The 21,688-nt window shown below is 35.5% G+C and overlaps 1 protein-coding gene across 2 annotated transcripts in view; it reads right to left on the reverse strand.

The window, feature by feature from the left end:
- TRAPPC12 (trafficking protein particle complex subunit 12) overlaps positions 1-21,688 on the reverse strand; it is a 51,399-nt gene that overhangs the window by 21,150 nt on the left and 8,561 nt on the right. For both annotated transcript variants that reach the window (XM_005487227.3, XM_074538132.1), the window contains exons 4-6: positions 17,523-17,636; positions 16,540-16,678; positions 4,908-5,020 (exon numbers count right to left, since the gene is read on the reverse strand). In XM_005487227.3, coding sequence (XP_005487284.2) covers positions 4,908-5,020; positions 16,540-16,678; positions 17,523-17,636 — 366 coding nt within the window. The remainder of the gene's footprint in view (positions 1-4,907; positions 5,021-16,539; positions 16,679-17,522; positions 17,637-21,688) is intronic.

The following is a 21,688-nucleotide window of genomic DNA, read 5'->3' on the forward strand; positions in this document are numbered from 1 at the left end:
GGTATAAATACAATGAGGGGCCTTGATCAAGGCAACATGCGGTCATGTTTAAAAAGACAATGGATTTCTCTGAAAACATTGCCACTAACATAATTAAAAAAAGGAAGAATTAGTTATTAGCATACAATTAGAGTATTACATTAACCATTCTGTGACATTACTTGGGGATATCTAGCTGTGACCTCAAGCTCAACATCATTAAAACAGAGCTTGGTGATAATTTGAGGCTAATTGTTTTATTCCCTAGGTTTATCTCTCTTTTGCCCCTAAGTACAAAAACACCTGCAGTTTTCCAGTATTTGGGTATTTCCCCATTTTCCAATAATTGTTTAATAGTAACATTAATGATTCTGACAGCTTCTCAGTGTAAATGATTGCATTTAATCAGTATGAAATATTTAGGTGGCAAACTGTTTATTCTAGCAATGTCACACAACATAGCTCTAACCACCCATGTTCCTACTATGAAGAAAAATATGATTGAACACTTCTACATTTAATTAATCAGTTTTACATATGACCTGTGCTTTTTCTTGTTTTGAACCCTTATTGTTAAGCACACTAATTAGTTTCACTGGCTAGTATTACTTCACCAAGTCTTCTGTTTCACTCCCTATCTATTAATGCCTGTATGCCAGAATTGCTAATACATGCATACCACCACTGAGCCTTTTTTGGTGCTTCTGGAACTGTGGCTTTTTTGGGTACTCAGACTGGTACAGGGTCATCATAGTTTCTACGAACTTAAAAACATTTGTCAAGACAAATACCCTATAGACTGAACATATGAAATGAACATAACATATGAAAACCAGAAAACTTATGTTACCTTAGCCGCTAGAAGCTTACTGTAATCAAACCTAAGAGATTGAGAAGTTCAGAGAGACTGAAAAGTTCAAAAAGACTGAGTTCACCAATTTGGGAGTAAAACAGAAGGCCAGGAGATATGGAAGAGTGTGTATGAAAGAGCCAGGGAGGAACATAACTACTCATGAAGGAGAGTGGTAGAACTACAGAAGCTCTGGCTGATGGGCAAATGGCACAAAGTACTTCTGACAAGTTTTGCCGAGGTAACACTTCCAGAGGCCTTTTTAGGAAGCCAGAGTGTTAAACCACTTGCCACTGCTCCACTCACCTGGTAGAAGAGCCCAACTGCTCTGGCAGTTGAGGAATTAGGGTTTAAAAGTGAAATATGCTATGAAATGTGTAAATTTCCAGCTCTCCCTCAGGCATCTAGGGAAGCATAGGTACTTATAGACAAGAAGAGTTTACATTTAGCCTGACAGTTGTCCTTTCCACATTTTGGTCTCCAGCTATGCATTTTTAGCATGTCTTTAGCACAATTAGCACTAAATTGATGATGCCTATGTTTTCAAATGAACACTTGAAAAGAACAAATCGTTTTGTGATTTAAGTTCCTGTTGTTACTCTTATTGCCTGGCTGTTCAAAGAGCATTTATTTGAAGGCAGACTTAGCGGTGTAACAACTCATTGAGGCAGTTCATATTGGGAAGACCAGCAATAACACAGACTGCAACAATTTCACTGGACTCCTCTCCCAGTCTATAACACCCATTTGGCACTACAGATAATTTCTTTCCCAAATGTTGTTCATATAGAAGAAGATGCAAAATATCTAACCAGATTAGATTAGACACTTGCAGGAATACTGGAAAAGGTAAAAAACATTATTGCAGGAAAAAAAAAAAGGAAACATATATTCAGGAAAAATTAAAATAACATTTTTCCACTCAACCTTCAATCCTGCTTCAGGTACCAGAGATATGTAAGTAGATGGAGGCTGTAAAGACCAAGTAACCAAAATAAATACCATTCCATCTTTTAAACTGAATGGTTAATCTGAAGTTGACAGGTGTCTGTAGAATATATACAACCAAAAGCAATAAAGAATTTAGCAGATTAAAATCAAGTATTGAACAGGAAAAAAAACTCACCCTTTCATTAAGAAAGAGAAATGAAATAGAAAGACAAATTTTCTTATGATCAGAATGCACTACCATTAGCCTGGAATAACCTCCCAGGGGATGTGGCCTCAGCACCATAGGCTGGCTCATTAAAAACTACAAAACAACTTTGCATTGCAGAGACAGACTAGGTGAGCTAATAGGTCTTTTCTTTCTTCTAGCTTTTATGACTCCAAGATCATCTCATTTACATAATGATGATTCGTATGCCCTTCTGTAAATACGGATGACCAAAGATTATTTTTCCACTTTTTAAAATAGGGAGGTAAAACACTAGAGGCTTTTGGTTGAAAGCTCCCCAATTAATTCTGTTATAACCCAAATGGTTCCCAAGTGTCACATACAAATATTAAGACTAATGAGTGTACACCCTTTATGTTATTTTCTTGGTTATGCCATGGGTTTTCGTAAGTATTAGAACCATATTCTTGAACATTCCAGTTGAGATTGAGATTATTAGACAAACAACAAAATGGTTCTGATTTTTTTCTGTACAAAAATCAGAATATATATAAACAATGTTCTTTATAAGCCAGCCCTGATTCAAATGGTTAAACTGCCACCAATTCACAATTGTCTTTAAAAACAGTTATGTTTACAAGCTGTCCTTTTTCACACTCTTCTTTCTACAGTTGTCCTTGAATTTCTCCAAAAACTAAGGTATTTAATGAATGCAAACAAATGAAGTAATCTGGAATGAGGTATCTAGAATAACTGATCAGAAATATTTCCAAGAAGGATGTTTTATTTGTTAGTAGTTATCTGTCTATTGTACTTTAAAAAGAAGCATCCATCAGCACAGACAATAGCTTGTCCTGGCTACCATATCCTGCCTCAGAGGAAGCTGTCAGGACCAAAGGGATATTGTTGTCTTTCTTGCTGCAACTGAACACACTAACACAGGGGAAACCTTGCAAACTCAGACACAGGAAGGCAGAGGCAAAGAGGTGACAATCTCTGAACCAACACCAAGTGCAGAGAACAAGAGACTCCCCAGAAGAGCTTTTGGAAGATGTAGAGCCCGCTTTGAAGCAGCTTTCTCCAAGGGTACAAGGGATAACAGAATTCGCAGTGACCCAGGTCACTAGCAATTGATGGACTGAGAACATGAGTAAAGAGACCTGTTCTTCAAGAAGTTAGTGGGCAGGGAAATATATATTAATTTGTAACTCTATTTCTATTTCATCTTCTCCACCATATTGTGTTTCCCTTATTTAAACAAATAATCAGCCTAGTCTATGTTCAAACAAAATGTTGTATTGTATTTCAAGCTTCCTTTGTACTCTGGATATGCTCTAAGGATACGCACTTGTAGAGAAGCATCAGAGGCAGAGCCACCTCAAAGCTGTAGATGAGTTCAAGTTCTTGTAAAGGAGTGTGTGTGTGGGGACAGAGTTAATTTCCTTTTATTTCATTTCTCTACTGACCAGCAATCTTTAACCTGCATAGAATCATGGCTGATCACACTGTAACTGAGATATGGCCAGATCTAGTCTGCCAGACAGCTGATGGATGCCCCGCTCAGCAGTCACTCCCTCGCTCACATTCAGTGTTTACTCTTTGTTACAAGATTCAGGAACTTAGAAACCAGTTTAGTTTTGGGAGTGACTGAGGGCAGGCAGTGTAGCACTTGATACCAGATTGCATAAACCCAAGATGTGAAAGAGCTGATGTGCTGCAGACAGGGGCAGGCAAATGTTACTGAAATGAAATCCTGCAATAGAGGCGCATGGCATTTCCTACAAGAACGGAATTACTTCAAATTGAGGACTGTTTATGAAGAAGAGGGCTGGAGAGAATAGATGGACAGTGATACTAGATGAGAGGTAACAGCAGTCTTCAAATGCTAAGAAGTACCACTTCTTGGCCAAATTGGATATATTTCTCAACAGTTTCCAAACCAATTCTTTCCAACTTTGCAAAAAAATGCCACTTTCACTTCTTATTACCTAAACAATTCAATTTTCTCCCTCATAATAAGAAGAACTGGGCTTTTTACAGTAAACATTTGGTTCTCCTACATATTACTGTATTAGAAGAAAGTTGATGTCACACACTTAATGCCATTACAGCTACACAGTTGGCAATTATCAAATCCTTCCACTACCCTTATCAAGTTATTTTAAGGAGCAAATATAGGAAACTTGCAAGGAATAATGAAAATGAAAAGTAATCACACGTGTTTATCTTATGTACAGTTTGAACTTTCAAGTGTCATAGATAAAGCAATAATGTTGCATTTCTTCTACAGTTTACCACATTGTAAAATTCATGCTCACTGGTACATTAGACTACTTGGGAAAGACTTCTCTGAAGAAAAACATTTAAGGACAAATATTTATGGTTCAGCTGGTTTTAGTGGACAAAGTTAGCGCTCACAACACCATGACTCCAATTTCAGCACTGACAAATCCCATGTTAGCAGTGACAAATCCCATGTTATAATTTAGGCCACAATTTTTTATTATAGCATTTGACAAAACAAAACAAAAACCCCAGCCAAACACAGCAGGTTGTATTTATATTCCTAAATGACTGTTGCTTCTAAAACCAGTTATTTGGACTATTTCTGAAGGATCAAGGTCATTAACAACTGTTTTCAGCAAGCTGGACACAGCTGAGTGAAGGACAGAAATCTCTCCTACTCGTCCTTAAACACATCTGCTTACTGTGCTTCACATCTTGTCTGGCAAAAGCACAAATGTTGTCCTCTGCTCTACTCAACTGAGCCAGAGCTACCACAGAGAAGAGAAGGATCTCTCTTAAAATGCAAGAGGCACTTCATTACTTTTAATAGCAAACTTCTTATTTTCATCAAGATGAAGTAAAAAATGTCATAATTGAAATTTAATGTTCTTTATAAGGACAGTAAAATTTATTTCTTAAATATTAGGAGATGTTAGTGCCTAGAGATGCTGTTACCTTGGTGCAAATGATCTTCATACTGTGCAGTCTGTCAAGTGACTCCTGAGGATTTCCTAGGTACTGAGGAAGTTCAGCATGCAAAATCCGCATGGAGAAAGGAACCATGGAACCTAGAAACACAATTAATTTTGTTAAGTGTGTTTGCTATAACGATCAGTTTGTGATTTGCCTATGATAAAAAAGATATGTACTAGTGCTTATATCACAAAGTCCATTTTGCCTTCATATCTTTTTCTTCTACTGATGAAAACTGTGAAAGATGAGAAAACAGGAAACTTCTTTTCAGTTATATCATGTGACATGTTTAAAACATCTTGAACACAAGTAAACCACAATCAAGAAGCAAGAAGAAGGTGCACCTAACTCAAATTTTCAAAACCAAGTTGTACTAGGAAGTATAATGTTTCATTTAAAATTTCTTCAAACCATTAAAATGAAGGATTAAAAAAATGAACTTTACTTTAGTTGCAGCTACATTTCTACTTGCATTTAATAATTATGTATATTTCACACCCAATGTAGAAGAAATAAGATGAAATTACTGGCCTTCAAAGTATGTCTCTGAAAGAGATATAACCAGGGCATGGAAAACCTCTTGGCATACTTTTGTGTAACTTCTGGTTCATTTAAAACATCAAAGAATAGGGAATTTTAAGCAATATTTGAGGAGAAAAAGAAATTAATACTAGTTTATTCCTACCACTACTGTTGTTATTATTATCATCATCGTTGTTATTATTCAATTATTATAATTATAATTAGTAGCAGTAGTGCCAATGATCTCATTGTCTATGCTTATGGGCATCCAGGCTGACTTCAGAGGCAGTTTCAGGAGTTTACCTGAACCCAAACGTGTGCAACATCCTGCTTTCAGGTAACTGCATAATCCTGATACACAGACAACACCACCAAACATAAACTAAACACCACTAGTGAAACCAAATCAGAGCTGGCAAAATGGGGATATAGGCCTTGCAAAATATCATGCCACCACTGCCTTACAATTTAGCTTTTATATTTTTCAGATACTGTACTGCTTTAGTGTGTAACTCTAAAACTCCATAGCCTGTCAGCTACTGTTCTCCCATTTTATTCAGACAAAACAATTCCTCTCTAGGCCTGAAACTCCAGAAGGACACCTTATTGTCTCAGGCCCCAGGAGATGTAAACAGTGAACTGGGGAGGGGGCAAACTTGGAGTAAATGACTTCATTACCTAAAACTGTAATTGGAGAACTAACCCCTGATAATGGAAATGGACCAAACTTTGTCTGAAAAACTCACAACCATCGTCCATCTGGGGTGTAGCCCCTCAGAGGCCTCTGACTGCCCAAGGTGTACCTATTGAAGGCCTTCAATAAAACACCCCCTTTTATTCTCTTAATTTTGTCTAGCTTCTGTTTCAGGTAGCCATTCCTAGGCATAACCACATTTCTAATATTTTAATATGTACATTTGCTATACATATATTCTAAGGGGATTTCTCTCTCAAGTTACCTCTTGCCTCATCTTTTCTCAAAAACAGGACTCAGGAGCTTTCTAAATAAGATTTTTGCACCTGTTCTTAACAGGCTTGTATGTCAAAGAGGTAAATGCTATACAAAATGAGTCACTGCCTCTAGACTTTTTTAAAGGTTGACAAAATTTTAATCACAAGACTCACTAATTATGACCTTCACAGTAAGCCACTTATGTCTACATAAATTCTCTTTGCTGATGCTAACTATTCCCGATGGCTTCCCCGACTGCTGAGTTCCTGTAATGGGCGCACACGAGTTTCATGCATCATCATATGTGGAAAACACTTTAAGCAAATAAAACCACCTTTGAAGTTCTATTAAGAGACATGCAGAAGTTGATTCAACTGGTCACAAAAGATGTAAAAAATTTTATGTATATATTCAGAATAGTGCCTAGCATGACAGAAGATACACAGTCAGTGTAGGCAGTGAACAACAACAAAAAGAAAGTTGAAAATAATTTAAGAGTAAATTCTGTGCCAAAAAAAAAGTGCTTTGCAGACACGCTGCAAACTGCATTGCAAACCTATGGAAGCAAATCTGAACTCCAGCTGGTTCTATCCCTACCACCTCTCCGATGACCAAGTTCTAGTAACTCCACAATCCAACAGTAATCCAGAAAAAGCAGTGCCTAAAACCAGCTAGTTTGGTGCTGCTCTTTTGGAGAAGGTAGTCTTAATTTACTGATGGTGCACCTTCTGCTGCACTCAATGGGATTAAAAAAGAGGGAGAAAATTTTGTAAAAAACTGAAAAAAACTGAAGGTTTAGCAACATTTGGTTATGGACTGTGTTGCAGCACTGTCAGTTCTGAACAAGTTTGTATGTTTACATCCTCTTGTAAACAAGTTTGTATGTTTAAATCCTCTTGTAAAATGCAACAAAGGGTCAATTCAATAAACACTCATACAGAAAACCTGAATTAGTTTTCTTTGAATTAGTCAACACACAAATAGACAGGTATTTAATGGAGCACAGATGAAACATCTCACATTAGCAATTTGTAATAACCTTTACATAATGTTTTGTGATACAGTTTTTTGGAATTCTGTATTTTATAAAGTATTGATCTTATGTATTGCTGAATGAAACCACTCTATCACAATCCCTGTGAAAGAACAACCCACGACCAATGTACATCATCAGAAGTGGTGTCAGAGGATGTCAGAATGATGAATGCGACTCCAGGTCAATTTAAACTCCATAAGAACCTGATTTATTTCCTATTACAACTAAATCCTCAGTTGTAACATGCATTCAGATCTGTATTACTTCAAAATGTACTGTATGGATGTATTATTTCTCAACTGCTTACTATTTCCTTCATAGCTTGTGACCAAAAAACATTCTAGTGAGATCCTCAGTAGTACATCAAGTGTGGTGACAGATTTCTCAAACAAAACCAGAAGAAAGCTGGCTCAGGGTGCAAGGCTAGTTACTGTAAAGAATTTTCAAACCAAAATTTATATTACAAGTTCTCACAGGACCACCTAAAACTTTAGCATTTGTTTCTTCTCTTTCTTCTCTCTTTCAAAAACTACATGAGTTTTTGAAACTCATGACATAAACAGAAAAAATTTTACTGCAAACATCCAGCAAATCCATCCAATCAATGTCTGTTACTTATTGCTCATTAAGGAAGCTGCTAACTTTATTTAAAATATCAGAAATACTAGCTCTTTCTGCCCTCTTCCTCAGAGTCCTTGTAATCCTGAATAGCAGGATTTTTCTTTTTTTTTGGAGAAAGGACAAAACTGTATACACGCTCTCATACAAAGGTGACAGCTGGGGAAAGGAGAAAAGAAACGTCCTTTTACCACTGATAAGGCTTTCTTACCAGCCCATGTAAACAGTATTGTGTAATTTCAGGTCAAATCAGATGGGCAAATTGCTCACAAAAAACCTGCAGCACTTATTCAAGCCACTCAATCCAAATAAAGACCTTAAATATACTGCTTATAAACTCTTGAGATTTTTGGTTAAGTGCATTTTCCCAGATATGTTCCTGTCTACAAGTAAACTTTTTAGTTAAATTATATGAGGTATGGAAAATTTATCTAATTCAGTTCCTACAGTAAAAGACTGATTTTCTAGTTAAAAGAAGGCCACAAATTTACTTAGATTTGGTAAAGCTGTCAATGAGTGCTACTTGTTTAAGGTGCTAATACAATTAACATACACTTCTCAAAAAGAAATACATGGCAGTAATAGAAAATAGAAAAGAGACCTGTTCACCAATGTAATTCTCTAACTGATTAACAGCTGTATTAGGGCTGACAAGAGGTGAGACTTAAAAAAAGCAAAAGAGATTTTCAGAAAATCACAGAAAACATTGTGATTTTAATTTTACATTATCTGGTTTAACAAGAAAATTGGGAAGAAGTAAATGATGTCTGCTGATGACTCGAATAGATCAATAATAATAGTATTAGGAAGGTCTGAAAGGCAGGTTGTAGAGTTTGGAGCAGAAAATTTAATGAAAAAAGAGATTAGCAGAGAGAAAAAAAACTATACTTCCCTCAGTGAACACACTTATATTGAGGGGGAAAAAAAGTACCATTGACTGCACTAACACTCAGCTGTAACAGAAATAATACAGGTGCTGGTTAGACTAAGGATTACATTATCTTGTTGGGAAAGTTTCACCTACTCACTTTGAGGCCACTTAAAGCATTCAGGGAAAGACATATTTCTTTATAACAGGTTTCTATTATGAGCAGGCATACATATCTATTCGTGTGGCATCCCACTAGGGACAAAAAAAATTTCCATAAACACTGAATCTATCATAGAATGTCTTTTGCAAAACTACTCAGAACCAAACCCATATACTCTATTACATTTCATTCAGTACTGCATTTAGCAGGGCAACATGTCAAGGAAGTATTTAAAACAATTAGCATATCCTGCAATTAAAATGTTTAGCTAAGAGCATAGGAGAATGGATTTTGCTCTCTACTTCATACTTCCAATTTCTACAGTAATGTCCTTACACAATAAAACTAAGCCAGCTAAGCTTAGATAATTTCCACAGAAGGCAATACCCTACAATTACTGCTATATATCGAAATTTTATTTTTAATTTAAGCAGGTCTTATTCTAGCTTGGTATTTTACAGTTGACCTCTGTTGCTCCTCTTTGGGGGCTTCATAATAATATATAAAAAATACATAATGGAAAATGGCTTAATTTTAAGACAATTTTCTTAGCAATCACTTTTAAATACACTGGAGATTTTTCTTTCAAAGAATGTGATGTTTGATTCTCCCTTTCACATGAATTAATCTCATTCATATGTGTGTGTGTATATATATATATATATATATATATATATATATATATATATATATATATATATATATGTAAGTATTATCATCATACAAAAGGCAAAAGTAAAAAAGATCTGCAGGATGGAAAATGGATACACTGGAAGCATGGGAGCAGATGGAATAAAGAGCAAGATCAGGTAGAATTTTTTAAGACCACAATTTCAATTTCTATTTCTTTATGAACAGCTGCACATTTTCATAACTGTCAAAACACAAACATCATCTCATGTCAATCAAATTCGAACTGCAGCCCTGATCTACAGCCCTTTTGGAGCAGAGAAGAATATGCCAATGACCAGCTATTTTATCCTTGAATTTTCTTGCTGCCAACAAGTAACCAGAAATGCTTTCTGATCTGCCTTCTATAGCTTGTTCAACAAATCTTAAATGCCCAAAAGCAACAAAAGAGCAGATTATCAGTTACTGAAAGGATAAAGCAGGATTTTATAACAGTAAAAAAACCCAAACCAAAGCAAAAGAAACATTCATTCCTTCACTGTATTAAGCCTCTGAAAAATCTTTTGCTTTACACTTACATATACATAGAGAGATGTATATGCTTGCCTTTATATGCACAAACATACTTCTACCAAAATTTACAGGATTTTTAAGAGGGATAATGTAGTGAACTCCAAATCCTAGCTTCACTGACTAGAAATTAAAAGTACACTTAAAAATCCCACTTCAACAGACTAATTTCCAAGGTTTTTTTTATTACCATCAATCCAGAGAGACTGAAGATGAGATAGGAGACTAAATGTTTGTAACCATTTAATGAAAATGTTTTGAACATTTTATTTGAAATTACATGCTTGCATATACTTTACAATTTAACTGCACATGACCTAAGAACAGAAACTCTGAATCATGATCTGGTTTTAAAAAGTTTCAAAAATTCTTCTTCAGTAATTTGGAGTACCTTGCACTGAAGAAAGGAAAACATAACAGAAAGAATGCAGAAAAACTACAAAAATTGCCCTGCCTTAAAGAGATCACCCTAAATCTTACCTACTGATAACTGTAATAAGGCAGAATTTAGAAATTAGTTACTTGCTCATAGTATTAAGAAATCCTGTGTAAAGCTGATACTGTTTTCAATGAGACTATGTAGCCTTGGGAAAGCAGAATGCCTTATTAAGTATTTTAGCAGTATTCTACCCCATTAGATTATACATACACTTCTTAAACTGGAACCACAACATTTGAGTGGTATTTATTCAAGCTGTATTAGCTGATTTTACAGGTAGACAGTAGCTCTGAAGCAACACAACAGTGAATTTAAAGAGGCAGTGGAGAGGTACACAATCATGAAAACAAAATAACGGGTAACCAGTTCCACTAGAGATTTTAATATTTTTACTGCCAACATGAGCTTGAATGAGTAACTCTCCTGAACAACTGCCAAGACTCAATCAGTCTGACATGGGAGCGCTAACTTAAGGCAGTATTTGTGGTAACACATGAGAAAAAACCAGTACTACATGTAACAATATGGTGGAGTATTCTTTTTCTGCTTTCCTGCAAAATTTATTAACAAAGAGGAGCACACTCTAAGACATAATTTCTTAGCCTGTGCATTTCTTCTCTTCTCTTTATTTTTAAATTGATTATTTCCTTTTGTTTCTCTACCTACCACAATCTTTTATTATTAATCCTTTTATTATTATTAATCTTTCTTTCCCACACCACTTTACATTCTGCCACGGTTATCCCACTAACCAAATCTGAGGAAGGTGAAAAAAGGATGATTTACAGCATCATCAGACCCCATAAATTAAAAAAAAAGGAAGCTTCAGTTAGCCTGCCTCCTACTGGCACGGACAAGTAGAAGAGAAAAAGGAAGACAGTAAACTCAAAATGGCCAAATGCCACTGCAGAGACATCACATGAAGGAGATAATTTTCCCAATCCAAGTCTGTACTTATTTATGGCATAGGCTGACATTCAGAAACAGGACCAAGCTTCAGGCAGACGTTGCAACTGTCCTCTGCACTATACATAGCCCAGATTGCTGTAAAATGTGGGCATTAGGGAAATATTAAGTGTTTAATACTAAGTGTATAAGTGTTTTCATAGCTAACACAGTATCTCTGTAGACATAAAACAAGTTTCTCACCACAATTTTTGCTATTTTATAAGCTTACAAAATGTAGTAACAATTATTACAGTTCACCTTAGGCATCAGCGCTGAAAACTTGTTAAAAACACGGGTTGGTGTGACAATTCTAGAACATGTATAACATGATTCCTTCAGAATGACTGGAATTTCAAAACTGAATAAAAGAAACAAATTAAGATCACTGCTTGAGTAACTAAGGACACATTAAAATTAAATTACACACAAATTTTTTCTATAAAGTTTTTCATATATTTCTGATAACAATTCTAAATACAGTGGATATTAGCAATGTCATAAAAGTACCAATAGTGAAAAATGCCAAGGTGTCCGGTTTTCGGCTGTTTGAAGGGCCTGGAAAGGCCCGGAGTGGCCTTGGGGCAGCCCGCGTATCAAAGGACGAGAAGAGGCTTCAGTTCTTCTTTCGGTCTATATGTTTATTAATTGTTTATCTAAAAGATTTTCTTTCGGCCCGACAGAGGTCTGCTCAGCAGTCAGCCATGAGCACACTGTACTGCCCTCCGGACAGTCACCTATCTTTATACCCTTAGTTACGTGTACAATATTTATCATTTTTCCCCAATACCATTTATTCTTATTGCCCGGTGCACTTTTAGTAATGACCAATCCTAAAGTGCCATCATCACCATAGAAGATGGAGGAGAAGAAGAAGAAGAAGAAGAAGGACAGGACACACCCCAATTCCTCCATCTTACTTCTCTAAACCCCCCTGTACATAAATCCTAAACCCTGTGTCTCACCCTCTAATTAACTAATCTCTTCACCATTCACCCCGGTGAAGTCCTCCTATCCTCATACAGGTGTCGTCTCCCGTGTAGGATCAAAGTCCAGCCACCAGACACTTCTGGCAACATTCCAGGACTCCCGGGCCCCCCAAGGGTGGTCTCGGTAGCTCGGCACCTCAGGACTGAGGTGCTGAGATCCCACACCAAGGCAGTTGTGATATCTAGACTCACACTATTTTATATATAGAGAAAAGATATATTATATATATACATATAAAATTTATGTTGCTTTTTAAACAATCACTATCCACCCAGAAGTGCCATCCTATCACAGGACACACTAGTGGATCCCTAATCACAACACTGCCACACTTTTGAAAACTTGTGTTGGTATTGAAATACCAAGAGGTCAAGGGAAGGAATACACTATGAAGGAAGTTTCTAGAACACATACAACTAGATACTTAATGTCATGTTCCTAATTTAGGCCCTTCCCACCAGACAACAGAAGACTGATTTAATTTAGAAGAATACAGATGATGCTGCATCATCAGAAAGAAAATGAAAAGGGTAAAGGGAAAGAAATCCCACCCCATGTTACATAAGCTTGTGGTCAGAAGTTAAATTTTTACTTATGCATAGCTTATTTTTCTCCCTTTGCAATACAAAATAAATTATTCACAAGTTTTGTAGCTTTAGAAGACTGATTTTGTTAGCATTAACTTTTCTGGAACTTACTGCTCTATTAACCAGAAATAAGACGAAATTACCTCATAAAAAATGAAATAGCATTTTAATGTTCCATTTTAATTGTTGGCTCTCACAGGTTTAGAAACACATAGGCATTACCAATGGAAATGCTGTCTCAGGTTAGGCAAGCTATCATATGAGAGTTTATTATATATCACAAGGAACACAGACAAAAAATGGTATGAATAGAAGTGGGTCAGACTGTGTAAATATAAAGTTAAAACCGTTAAAAAAAATCCTAAAATCCATCTGTCATGAGAATGATGACAAAAATTCAGCCTTACATATCCCAGACAGAACAATGAAGATGTGCAGGAAGCAATCTGAAAGAGGGTTCCTGACCTAAAGACCTACCTACTATGAAAGAAAAACGTATGTAAAAATATGACTTCTTTATGCAGATGAATTTTAAAGAACTAAATCTATAACTTAGGAATTTTAAGATTTTACTAGAAAATGGGAACAATCTGTTCTTTGCTCCTTATCAATCAGCAATGATCTATGAGCGCCTTAACCAACCCCACTGCCAACACAAGGATCCCAGCAGAATCAATGTCCTGAGAGACTGCACTCCGACAGGCAGTGCAGATGGCTGAACAAAATGCCCATAGAAACCAGGAAAGGAAGATTCCAGAAGGACTAGATCTCACAGCCATGATAAAGACAACAATATTGGGATCAATACACATCATGGCTGCAAATGCCACACAAAATATGAGGAAGAAATTGAAATTAGCAACGCTGCTGAAAGGGAAACAGCTTTAGGTGAGTTTCAGAGGATATTTAAGAGGACTATGTTGGCCATGTTAACTGAAATTAATGGAAAAGCATCTTTCACTTTTTGTACAGTTACTTGTAACTTAAATTCTTTGAGATAGATTTCTCAGAGATTAATGGATGAAGGGCTACTCTCACTGGTTTAAGTTTCAAACTTCCCCTACTTCATGCACAAAACCCAGAAAACTTCCTAATGTAGTATATTTATTATGAATATTTTGAATACAAAAAGTATTATCTGCATTACAATTAATGAGAACATTATTTATATCTATACTCTCACTTCTTAAATTGACTTTTAAGTGCTTACTCCATTTATATACCATGAATCAAAATTAAAATGCTGAAATTAAGCCCTTTCTTTTAGGCTTATTACACCACAAAATGATACACAAAATTGCCGAATAGCAGTGGATTGTATATTCATACTAATATATTTCAACCAAAATAAAGGAATGATTTATCTGTATTTTATTATTTAAATTAGCTGTTTAACAATGCATGTATACTAAATTTCTTTATCCATAATCCAGCATAGCACAGTTTAAGGCTAGACAAAAAAACAACTGCTTGTGTTCTCCTACATCTCTGGAAATGCTGCTTTCTCTCCTAAAAACTATGTAAGGAATGTTTAATAGCTGTTCCCACGTTGGATGTATATGAGATATCTACTAGCAGGTCAGCTCCATCCAACCCTGATCCTACTTTCCTCACAAATGATCAGATGATGGTCAGAGTTGATATGTTCAACTGTTAAAAATTAACTGAGGCATATAATTATGAAACAGACTATCTTCCTTAAGCTCACCTCTTTTTACCATCAATATCCTCATAACCTGAATGAAACAACCACAGTGGTCGAGTGACTGCTCCAAGATCCAAAGCTCAATCACAGGACAGGTGATTTCAACACCTGGACAGACTGTCCAGAACTACTGCTCCCTGCATCATCTGTGGCATGAGCACTCAAGTACCTCAAATATTGACATGACCTGCAAAGATTTTTCTTAGGAAAAATAGCTTATTTTTAATATAGAAGAAGATGTGGAGACACACATATATATAGCCTGTGGAAGACAACTATTGCTATTGTGTGTGCAGCTGCCCTAAAAACACCAGATCCAAAAAGCCATCCAACCTGAGGACCAGGACCTCTTTCACTCTCCCAACTGACACAATTCCTTCCCAGTGGATTGCCTGTGATTACCTGAAGGACCATGAGTAACATCAGAGAGAGTTGTTCTAGGCAGTCCCCACTGGCCTTGCTGGCCTGCAACTGATCTTTTGCATCACTATACAAAGTAATCTGCAAAAAATTGTGATCTGTCTGACACCAACTTCCCTTCCTCAGAAACCTCAAAATCTTCTTTCTTTCTAGGTTACCCCATCACGGCTATCTCATGTAAAATGGACTGTAAGATTTCAGTGGCACTGTCTGTAACAACTGCTTATTACAAATGTCTTATTACACTGTGGTTCAAATACAAAAGCCAAAGAACATTAAGAACACTCGAGAGTGTACTTGCATCAGAGAGTTATTCTTTCCTAAATAACAGATATATAAAAAATAAAATTTCAAAATAGCCTGAACAAGAGTAAAATTGCTCTTAAAAATAGCAATTTTTCAAACCCAGACTTCTGGAGAGCTAGAATATCTTGAGTAGTGGAACTATGTGGCTAACCTGTGGGCTCTTTGGAGCAGTGGGAAGTAGTGCATTTGTAACATGAGACAAACTGCTTAAAAAAATTGAAGCTGGTGTTGTTTTTGTTCTTTTCAATAATGAGATACACAGTAAATCTCTGATTTTTACTTACTTTCAATTATTTAGCAAATAATACTACATTTAATCATGTTTAATTTAAGGAGAATTATTAAATTACTTCTAAATTTAGGTTTTTTTCCTTTAATCCTAGAAACCAGGAAATAACACCTGCAGTAGCATTTGGGTGTGTAAATATTAAAAATAGCATAGTGATACTACCTGGATGAACTGAAGAGAAAAAAGCTTATAGTCTGTTTCCACAAACTCTCTTATCTTTCAACCCTGGTTTTGAGTAAACTGAACTATTTGAGTTTGGTATTACTTAATTTCAGTATCATAGAACTAAAATATTATATTTACTTGTTAAAAACATTCCTCTGTAGCAGCATCATGAAATACACCACCTACCTATATTGCTCTACCTACTGTTACTTATCACTACCTCCATAATCTGAGCAATACTTTAATGTACTAATCAATTATGTCCTTCTGGGGAAAAAAACAAACCAAAATCAGCATAATCTATAGCTCTTCAATGCTTTAGCTTTAAACCTCTGAATCCAATCAGTATTTTATAATGACTGTTAAAAAGGGAATAAAAGAAAAGCATTTCATAAATCAAGTCTTTTACCTTTACGTCCAGGGTATACGTTAGGGTAATATTCATAATAAAGATCAGGCTGGTCCAAATTTCCAAATGGTTCAAATTCCATTTCTGCATTTTGGAACAGATCCAGTTTCACCAGTAGTGCTAGTCTCACAAACCACAGCTAAAAATTGATACATATAAAAAAAGGGAAAGACAAGGTATGTTATTAGATTCTATCAAAAGCCACATCCAATACAATCTCAACTTTTCAACTTTTTCTGATAAAAGCTGAGTAAAGAGTTTCTCTGTTACTGAAAAGAATCAGGATTTATACTTACCTGCTCTTTTACACAGTACTTTTCATCAAATCATTAAAACAAAGCTCAAAGGACCGATGTTTAATTGTTTGTAGAGATAAACAAGATTGATTCAAGATTTTGAAGATGAAGTCTAAAAACTAGCCTGCATCAAAACTGGAACATCTCTCTTTGAAATGAGTTAGCATGCACCAATTATGAATCTGGTATTTTAACTGCTTTTCCAACTTTATGGTATCCTTAAAATCTTTTGGTGAAAAACCATGAGCTTTAAAATCACTAGGGTTAAAAATATGAGTTCTCATTTGGTCACATCTGAATCACTTGCAATATTTTATTAATTGGGATTAATAAATGAACACATGAACACATTTCTAACATGTAGAAGCCTACTGTAAAGTTCACAATCTAGATAGTTCCATGAACTTTAGCAGAATGAGTCTTCCAAAACACCAAAACATATTCCATTTTACTAGTGTAAAAACCTTTAAAAACATAGAATCAAGATTAGATTTTCCTTTAAAAGTAAGTTTGTTTTAAACGAAGGCCTACTTTACATAAGCAAACAGAAAAAATGTCTTGCTAAAATACTTGAATAACCTCAGTTTCTATGCTACAATTAGGAAAAGGAGTTTGATCCTGTTAAAAAAAAAAATGCCACTATGAATATTGTTGATAAAAAAGTGACAAGAGCATATTTAAACATACCTGTAAAGAATCTGTTGTATGGCTAGCAGGCAGTCCACTTTTTTTATAGCCTTGACCATGTGCAGTTAGAAGCCGCCCACACAAGTCAACTGCTGCCCTCCAGTTTTTACTGCTCTGGGAAGAAGAAAAGAATAAGTAGCAAAATCATCAAGTCCCTACAATGCACAACTGCTGATTTTGCCTGCAGCAGAGACATGTACCCATCAGTAATAATGACAAGGTCAGGAGAGCTGGCTGGTGAGAAGCAGAATGTCATTTGTCAAAGCTGCATGTCTAATTAGGCAAAAAGGGAAATCAAGTATTAACATCAGCAGGCCACTAAAACAAAAGAATATACAATACCATATGGAATTGTGAACTTAAAGCTATATCAAGTTTGATTATATAAATGAATATATTATAATATTCACAACTTTGTTTTCTCCTAAAAAAAGGAGAAAAAATTGCCAGCTAGGCATTATCAATAATACTGAAGGCACTCTACAGTCATAAAGTATTCAATGCCTATTCTTATCTCACTGACTTCAGCATCTTAGGTTATAACCCCTAGTACAGTTCACTTAATGAAAATGAACTTTTAGCATTGTCCAGGATACAAAATTCCTATTTATCAAAAACAAAGAACAAGGAAGAATACAATAACAACTGGTACACCTATAAAACACAAACATTTGAATTTCCCCTGAATTACTAGTTTCAAAATACTCTTAATATTTTTTTTTATTTGTAGAACAAAGACATTCCTAGTTAGACAAATCAAACTGTAGTCTCACACTGTTAATCAGATTTTTAACAGAAATATCCCAATAATATTTCTGCCTTGTATAGTCTGATGCAACAAACCAAAAACTTGAAACAGATTAATGCTTCACAGGTTTTAACTGTTATACTTTTCTATTATACAGAGGAATTTTTAAAGAGACGTATCCAGCAGGTCATTGTAAAGTAAATATATGCTATTCTGCTATTCCTGAAAGTAATATTTTTTCCAAATAGTTTCTTAAGACATACAAAAATGTAACTGTAATATAAAATAATCATGTTGTCTGATGAAATGTGAAGGAATAAAATACATTTGTATTGGTGCTTGCAAAGTCCAGATACTAATCTTGAACTAGTATTTTATTATTTTCTCTCCACTGTTTTAGAAATACAGCAAACAGTCACACTGAAAATGCAGCAGTAACAACAGAAGAGTTTTCCTATTTTCTGGCCTCCATTTTGCAGCCACACAGGCTGCAAACAGGCCCCTACAGAGATCACCACACACTAACCACCTCATCTCCTCTCTGCATTGTCAGGTGCCAGATGAAGTTGAGTTTCATTGGAAATGTAAAAGTTGGCTGACAGCAAGACCACAAAACAGCATGGCACACTCTGAGCCACCTACTTTCATATGGAAGAGCGGGAATTGATAATGCATTATTATATCCTTCAACATCTACCTGTATCAACTTCGAAAAGCTGAAAGATACTGACATAGATTACCTGAAATTCATTCCTCTTCTGGAGAGACAAACTACATTCTTATTATCCTTAGAACAGGAGCAAACACAAAAACTAAAACACTGCTAAACTAGAACTGCTCAACTTGTCCTCCCAAATGAGAGTTAGGATCAAAAAATATCATTTATGACCAACTCAGTTACTACAATCTTTTAAATTCTATTTCAGGCATGGACAAAAAATACTTTATCGAACAAGACAGGCAAGAGCAAGTCTGATAATTATTGGGAAAACAGTCTTTGCTCGAAGATGAATATTTGAAATTATTTCAAAATGAGAGCTGCCTGCTGGTCATGAAGACTAATTCTCTCTACAAGCTTAACAGAAGACTGCTGACAGTACAACTCTAATTTGACATTAACTGGACAAATTATTATCTTGGGCAAATTGTACCAGGTTTAAGAGTTGCCAGTCCACCAGAAATCTTTATCTGTTTCAAACATCCCTCAAAACTTTGCAGGTCACTTTTGTGCTTCCTAAAGTCCACAGTTTTAAAATCCAGGTTCCTTATATCTAAATTTTGTTTGTAAGTTGTAAGTAGAGACCCAAAGCAAATACAGACACTACAGCTTCAGATACAGCATAAAAAATGCTGAAGAACGTTCTCAAAGACAAAAATAACTATTCTGTGATGATCAGGATATGGTTGTCCAGCTGTAATTGTGGGAAAACACTAATTTCTCTAAGAAAAAATACCATCAGCCAAATATTATTGCTAAATAGTTCACTAACACAGCAGCAGCCTGAAAGAAGAGAACTACTCTCCACACAATCTCAGTATCATCTTTCCACTCCCCCCAAAAGTATGGAGCTGCTGTTCTTCTAATGAAAGCCACCAGCCAGCATGATTTCTGTACTTTTTAAACACTATTAGACTAGATGTTTATCTAATGAAAAGATTTTTAAAAAAAATCCATATACCTAACCAAAACTTAAAAATCCAAACCATTTCAGTACCAACTGCTGCACATACATCAAAGCTAGGCTAAGCAGATTGGCCACCCAACAGACACTGCATCAGCCCTTGCAGAACTTCTCTGTTCTTCAAAAAAACCTAGAAATCCTGGGGGAGGTTCACATACAGACAGGGAAACTGCACAGTAAACAGATTTCAAATACAATTCTTCTGTCAAGAAAAGAGAGGCATGCAGATTGCAAATCTACAGAAAATGTGTTCAATGATGAAAAGGGAACTCCTATGATACACAAAGACAATTTATAACATCATTCAGTCTCTCAGGAAAACCACTGAAATTTTATCCAATAAATAGTTGCTTCTTAGTACAGAAATGTAACCTCTTCCCAAAAGCACACATTTACTGTTTGTACCACTACCACCTTCTCTCAAATCAGCTATAAAAATGTAGGAAATTGCTCAATTATTTAGAAACAAAAGAACAATCCCCTCCCCTATTTTAAGGATAATTTATAACTTATTAAAGTGAATATGTATGTTATACCACTGTATCCAGGTTTTATATATTTGAAAATATATGCAAAAGCACAACATTACTCATATGCAAAAGTAACAATATATGACTTTTATAAAATAGACTCAAAGGGAGTCATTAACTCGACATTGTAACACCATTAAAGTGATTAAAATGTCCTCCTCCACTAGCTATGACATGCTTCTCCTCTGTAAATTACATTGGTAGAGCATTTACACATCAGTTAAGAAAATGTAGCTAGTAACCCTTTTTTGGTCTAGCAGCTTGAGGATATTATTCCATATTTAGAGAAAACATTACATATTTACAGTGGCAAGATACAGCAGTCTTTTTCTAAGTATGACAACTCTGAAAGACTGCATTTTTCTCTGGCTGCAGACACCTTACAACTGAAAACATCAGAAAGGCCTCGGTAAGCAAGATTGTACTGTTTGTTCAAATGAGGGTTTAAAATCAGTCTAAAATATGGAATAACAAGAACTAACATAATTGCAGCTTACACCTTGTTTTAGCTGCTGTAAAACAAAGCAACACTGTGATGAGAAGATCTTGCTTACATTTATTTGCTTTAGAGTAAATCCATAATCCTATGCCAGACTGATAAAACTTTTTGGAAATTGAAAACCCAGATTTTGTTTTCAGTTAAAAAATATAAAAACTTATCCAGTACAGATATATAACTCTATTCACAAATTATTATAGAATTATAGTGTAGAACTGCTTCAGCAGCCCCTTATCTCTTTAAAGCCCTAAAGTTGTAAAACTAATTCACTTTCACCACCTCCACATTGTTTTGCTACCAGTAGAGCCTTTCCAATTCACTGTTGCCCATCCCAGAGAAGAAACTGAAAATGTGAAAGAACAGCTGTTCAATAGACCATCTTTGGGTTACTGGCAAAAATCTCATTCAAACAATCTAATTGACCAAATTGATGCTGAACAATTTTCTTAAGCAAGTTCAAAAACTTGAGTTCAGTTGAAAAACTATTTTCAGGTGAAAAACTATTCATCTTAGACATGATGCTACTGTTGGTGATCTCATCAGAAAAGGTGCACCTTTGGAAGTTCAGCTTATCAACTTCTTGATAAATTTTGTTGTGAGACAATTAGTTGTACTTGAGGAAGCTTTTGCAGACTGCATTATGATCCTCCCCAAAGGACATCAGTCTCCAACTTTCTTTGCTGCAAGCACGAACTGCATCTTACCCA

Source organism: Zonotrichia albicollis, chromosome 3 (assembly GCF_047830755.1).
Source record: "Zonotrichia albicollis isolate bZonAlb1 chromosome 3, bZonAlb1.hap1, whole genome shotgun sequence".
Taxonomy (NCBI): Eukaryota; Metazoa; Chordata; class Aves; order Passeriformes; family Passerellidae; genus Zonotrichia; species Zonotrichia albicollis.